At 54.2% G+C, this 6,036-nt stretch overlaps 1 protein-coding gene across 2 annotated transcripts in view; it reads right to left on the bottom strand.

Annotated features, from left to right (window-relative positions):
- Window positions 1-4,230, bottom strand: part of IDUA (iduronidase, alpha-L-) — an 82,107-nt gene extending 77,877 nt beyond the window's left edge. Inside the window, exon 1 of one of the 2 annotated variants that reach the window (XM_019554931.1) lies at window positions 3,706-4,230. In XM_019554931.1, coding sequence (XP_019410476.1) covers window positions 3,706-3,845 — 140 coding nt within the window. In that variant the 5' untranslated portion in view covers window positions 3,846-4,230. The remainder of the gene's footprint in view (window positions 1-3,705) is intronic. The other variant, XM_019554932.1, reaches the window with a different exon arrangement.
- Window positions 4,231-6,036: the final 1,806 nt, after the last annotated feature.

Raw genomic sequence — 6,036 nt, 5'->3', positions numbered from 1 at the left:
GAGCTTCAATGCATGATGGTCTGTTCAAAGCTCTTGCTGTTGCTGTTGATGATGATTTGGATTTTTTTATCCACAAAGCAGTGTGAATGAGACTCCTCTGGTCTGGCATGAGGCTCTCAAAGGCCTCTGCAACCTACAGGTACTGCCTAAAAACATCCTCATTCTTGCTGCAAGCTGCCTTAGTGTCCTTCCTAGGGTGGCTTGCCGGTAAAGCACTGGCACTATTGTAAGCAGCAACCCATCAAAATGTGCCTGGTGTCCTTAAACCACTTCAGTCAGCATGACCTAGTGATTTATTGGAGGGGATGAATAATAACAACTAGGGGTCAAAGTTCAGCCAATGCAGAGTGGAGTTTTCTGACCCACGTACACATCATCCCTAGGAGCAGCTCACAGGGGACCTTTTCTTTCAGCTGAAAGCTGTTGCAGAAGCCACGGTGCTGCTTGAAAGCGTTTAACATGGAGAGGAGCTGGGCCACGCACCGCTCTCTGCCTCACCCACACAGCCTCACTAAGAGGGCTCCACAACGGCAGGCAACAGCCACGTGCAGATGAGGCTGGCTGCATATTCCCAGTTCCTTATTCCTGGTTCTTTATTCCTTATTCCTAGTTCCCAGTTCCTTTTTCAAAGCTAATCTAGACCCAATCAAAGCTTGTTACTGATGAATTGCACATCCTAAAGAGAGAGAATTTCATTACCAATGCACATGTACTAATTAATATGTAAAATAATATCCTGCATCAGGTACACACCCCTGAATGAAGGTCAGATTCGGATGGGATTATGAGCCAAAATATTCCTCAGGCTGCTGCAAACTACCTGTCTATGCCACTGGGGGACTGCCCCAAAGAACCCTGACCACAGTCTTGCCCAGCCCAAAGCACGATTTGGCCCTGCCAGGCTGCCAACTGACAGCCCCCATGCCCACTTTACTTTAGGGATAGCGGGATGAGTCCATCAGTGCCACAAGAGTCATAGTGTGGGGTGGCCCAGAAGCGTTTCTATCTCTAATCTTAGCCCAAAAAGAGCTCCTTATTCAAACCATTATACTTAGTACAGGGGCTGGGGGACCAGGGGCTCTCAGCTGACAGCATGACAGAGCCAAACTGCACTTTGGGCTGGACAACGCTCTCCAGGCTGCCCTGTAGAATTTCCCAGTGCCACAAAGTCATAGTGTGGGATGGCCCAAAAACAAATTCCAAGCATAAACCCGGCCAAAAACAGTTCCTTATTTGAGCCTATATATTTAGTACAGTTGGCATGGGGGCACTGGCAGCTGGCAGCCTGACATTCACAAACTGCACTTCGGGCTGAGCAAGACCCTGGCCAGAGATGTCCAGGTGAGTCCCCCAGTGCCATAGACTCATGGTGTGGGGTGGCCCAGGAAGCATTTCCATCTCTAATCCCAGCCCAGAAACCAGTTCCTAATTAAAGCCCATATACTTAGGACAGTGGCGGGTGGGGGGAGGTAGGGGAGGAGGCTGTCAGTTGGCAGCCTGGCACAGCCAAACTGTGCCTTGGGCTGGGCAAGATCTGGTCAGGGATGTCCAGGAAGGTCCCCTGGTGCCACAGAGTCATGGCGTGGGGTGGCCCAAATGGATTTCCAGCCATAATCCAAACCCAAAAGCCAATTCCTTATTCGAGCCCATATACTTAGTACAGTGTCTGGGGGGGCTGTCATGTGGACACCTGGCATGAACTGCACTTTGGACCAGGCAAGACCATGATCAGAGATGTCCAGGACTGCCCTGGTGCCACAAAGGCATGGTCTGGAGTGTCTTAAAAGGGATTTCCAAACGCAATCCAAACCCAGTTCCTTTTTCGAGCTCATGTATTTAGTTCAGCAGCCATGGGAAGCTGTCAGCTGGCAGGCTAGCACGGCCAAGCCATACTTTGGGCTGGGCAAGTCTCTGGTTAGAGACGTCCAAGAGAGTCCCCTGCTGGCATAAAGGCATGATGTGGGGTGTCCCCAGGAAGGATTTCCAATCATCTTCAGGCTGGACATAAGGAAAAACTTCTTTACTGTCCCAGTCCCCAAGGCCTGGAATAGACTCCCTCCAGAGGTGGTGCAAGCACCTCCTCTGGACTCTTTTAAGAAACATTTGGACATCTATCTTGCTGGGATCCTTTGACCCTTGCTTACTTCCTACCCCTGGGGCAGGAGGCTGGACTCAATGATCTTCCAAGGTCCCTTCCAGCCCTAATGTCTATGAAGTCTATAATCTCATTCCAAAAACCAGTTCCTAATTCAAACCCATATACTTAGTAGAGTGGTTGGGGTGGGGTGTCAGTTGGCAGCCAGGCATGGCCAAGTCATGGTTTGGGCCAGGCAAGTCTCTGGTCAGAGATGTCCAGGAGAGTCCCCTGGTGGCACAGAGGCATGGTGTCGGGTGGCCCAAGAAGGATTTCTAGCTATAATCCCAGCCAAAATCCAGTTCCTTATTCGGGTCCATATACTTAGCACAGTGGCTGGAGTGCTGTCAGTGGGCACCCTGACATGACCAAACCGCACTTTGGGTGGGGCAAGTCTCTAGCCAGAGATGTCCGGGACAGTCCCCTGGTGGTACAGAGCTGTAGTATGGGGTGGCCCAAAAAAGAATTCCAAACATAAACCCAGCCAGAAATGCTTCCTTATTTGAGCCCATATACTTAGTACAGTGGGCAAGGGAGGACTGCCAGTTGACAGCCTGGTGCGCACAAACTGCACTTTTGGCCAGGCAAGACCCTGGCCAGAATGTCCAGGAGAGTCTCCCAGTGCCACAAGTACACAGTGAGGGGTGGCCCAAAAGGAATTTCCAATCATAATCTCAGCCCAAAAGCCAGTTTCTTTTTCAAGCCATTATACTTAGTAGAGCGGGCATGGGAGGCTGCCAGTTAGCAGTCTGGCACGAATAACGCTCTGGACAGGGCAAGACTTGTCAGACGTGTCTGGGAGAGTCCCTCAGTACCACAGAGGTATGTTGTGGGGCGGCCCAAACAGGATTTCCAGTCATAATCTCAGCCCAAAAGCCAATTCCTTATTCCATCCATTATACTCGGTGCAGTGGGCATGGTGGGGGATGTGAGTTTGCAGCCTGGCAGGACCAAACCATGCTTTGGGCCAGGCAGGACTATGGTCAGGGTCTTTGGGGCAGTCCCCGGTTGCATCGACAGGAAGACTTCAGTGGCCCAAGTATTTTGCCCTATAATCCCATCCTAACCTGACCTTCATTTACAGCTCTGCACTTGATGCCGGATATTATTGTACACACTTATCAGCAAATGTGCACAGCGAATGAAATCCTCTCTCTTGCGGATGTGTCATGCATTAATAACGAACTTTTATTGGGTGTCGATTAGCTTTGAAAAGGGGCCAGGAACCTTTCGGACGTGTCATGCATTAGTAACCAGTGTTTACTAAGCCTCGATTAGCTGTGAACAAGGGACGGGGGACCTCCACAACCGAGTTCAGGCTCGTGACTTGCGGAAGGGGCGGGACGCCAGGCTTCATGGCGGAGCCCACCGAAAAGAGGCCGCGGGCAGCCGGCCCCCGCGTTGGGCCGTCCCGTACCTATGAGCTGGGTCGGAGACGCCGAGGGAGCGGCCCCGCCCCCTCACGTCGGTCGGGCGGCTCCGCACCGAGGACAAAAGCGCGGCGCCAGCCAGTTCCAGACGCCGTCTCCCTCCGCGCGCGCATGCGCAGCCGGGCCCCGAGCCTGGCTTACCAGAAGCCGGCGCTTTTCCAGAAAGGCTTCAGGGCGCGCGGGCTCTGCGAGGCGTCCACGGTGATGACGTAGGCGGCGCGGGCCGTACCGAGCAGCACGTGCAGCAGCGTCCCGACGGCCCAGAGCCCCGCCGGAGCCATGAGTCTGGGGCCCGGGGCCGCGGCGCTGTCGGTGCTGCCCCGGCCCTGCCCTCGCCTCCCGCCTGGACACTCCCCGACCTGCTACCCAGGACCGGGAGCGGCCTCTGAGCCCGAGGGGGAAGAGGTCCCTGCCGCAGCAGCAGCCTCGCTTGCGGGAAGCGGTCGGGAGGCGAGGAGCACCCTCCTCTGTTCAGCCGAGTGGTTTCCCCCGCCTGCCTTCCGGGCGCGAACGCCGGCGCGGGGAGTGGCGGCGGCAAAGCCGCGGACGGCGGTTGGAGGAAACCGAGCGCAGATCGGCTTGTGGGGGCGGCGGTTCGCGGCACTGCGCAAAGGCTTCTCTTCGCCTCCGGTTCGTAGGGCAGGTTTCCTCCCCTGGGGGGGGGGCATACGAGATGAGGGTGGAGCTGGAGCTGCTGGCAGCTGGTGGTGACATAGTCTTGGCTTTGTGGTCAGGGCTGGGGCCATGGAGCTGGCGGGGCAGGCACTAGCCTGGACTCCCAGAGCTGCTGAAGGATGCTGGAGGTGGAGAGCTCAGAGGGACAGACTGCTGGTGGACCGAGGTGGCCTCCCCTGGTGACATGTCACCATGGGTGCCAGGCCATAGCGTAGGCTCAGGCAAGCCACTGGTTCTGGAGTACAGAACACACCTGTGGCCAGGGTCCCCATGTGTGAGAACAGCATCCAGTTGCCATATGAAGGGCATGGACTTGCAGGCTGTCCCCAGCTAACAGTTGTGGTCAGTCACAGTGACGCAGTGTGCCCTCAAGGCCTTGACCTTTATGCAGCACAGGCATGTCAGCTGGTCGTACCCATGCTCCTGTATACAACCTGACAGCTCTTCATAAATATGAGTGTTGGAGAGCCTGCCCCATGCAAATTGGCTGAGCGCATCGGCCTCACCCCACAGCATCATGAGGTCTCCAGTCTAATGACAAGCTGGGGCCCCAGGAAGTGGTCTGTGGCATCAGGGAAGATGCTAGCATGGCTCCTGCAACAACTCTGGGCCTCTGTGGCTGTACCAGTGTTGCTGGGCCTGGGCAGCTGCCTGCAGCACTTAGCACAGGAGTATGGTGTGAGACTGGCAGCTGTGTGACCAGGCAGTGCCAGGCAGCACCTGCAGGGTCCAGGCAGGCTGCTGCGTGTCACCTGCAGCCAGGTGGAACTGGCCCCAGTAGCCAGAAGCTGTCTGCAGCTGGGCCTGGGTGCTGGCAGGCCTGGCAGGTGCCTACAACACCCTGAAGATCTGGACAGCATGGCCCTGGCAGCCACATGGCACTGGAGCGTTTAAGGGCCTGGACCTAGGGCTGACGTAGGGCTGACGTAGAGCTGTGCTGAAGCTGACCCCCTAGCGGCAGAGCTGACTAGGAGTAAATTTGTTCCCAGTCAGGGTATACACATGCATTACTGCACAGTAACTACTTGTGAGTAAATTTACAAGTAGCAAATTTACTTGCAAGTAGAGCAGTTTACTGCACAGTACATGTGTGCACATGTAGACATGCATACTTACTGCTCTACTGAGCAGTAAAGTGTCTTGTGTAGACACACTCGCTTGTCTCAGCTCCTGGGCCCTGAACCTAAATCCCCAGGACCAGTTAGCTGCCCCACACTCCATGCAACAAAATGAGAAAATTCTGGTACCTTGAGAGCTCATTTCATATGGTAAGGAATGCTATGTGGGCACTGTGCATGGAAAATTATTGGGAGCACTGTGTAGACATGAGCCTCCTAAGCAGTGGCAGCATCTGGGTCTGAGCAACGAATGCTGATAGAAGAGTTACAGCAGCCTACAGCGTAATGTGCTTTCTTCATTGGCTTTGTATCATGAATGTATATGTCAGACACACAGACAAAAGGTACCTCATCAGCTGTGGGATGGAGAGATCCCTGTATTCCCATATGAATACCCAGAATCCCAACCCCTACACTACCTTCCTAGCAGAGAGCAGGTTGCACCTGTAAAGGGTTGCTTCATATCTCTCCCTCATCAGGACCCAGGCTAGCCTTAAATCTACAAGCTTTCTCAGGTGAATTGAACTAGGTAGCCTGAAAGTCTCATCCTCTCCTTTCTGTATAACTTCAGCTGTTGATCAGTGTAATCCAGTGATAGTGGGATATAGGTGTTGTCTTGCCCTACTGAAAAGCCATGACTAAATGAGTTTTCTCAGTGCTACAGAGATGAGGAGAGTGG

Source organism: Crocodylus porosus, unplaced genomic scaffold (genome assembly GCF_001723895.1).
Source record: "Crocodylus porosus isolate Cpor-Errol unplaced genomic scaffold, CroPor_comp1, whole genome shotgun sequence".
Taxonomy (NCBI): Eukaryota; Metazoa; Chordata; order Crocodylia; family Crocodylidae; genus Crocodylus; species Crocodylus porosus.
Note: the sequence above shows the minus strand (reverse complement) of the source record. Positions and strands in the feature narration are given on the sequence as shown.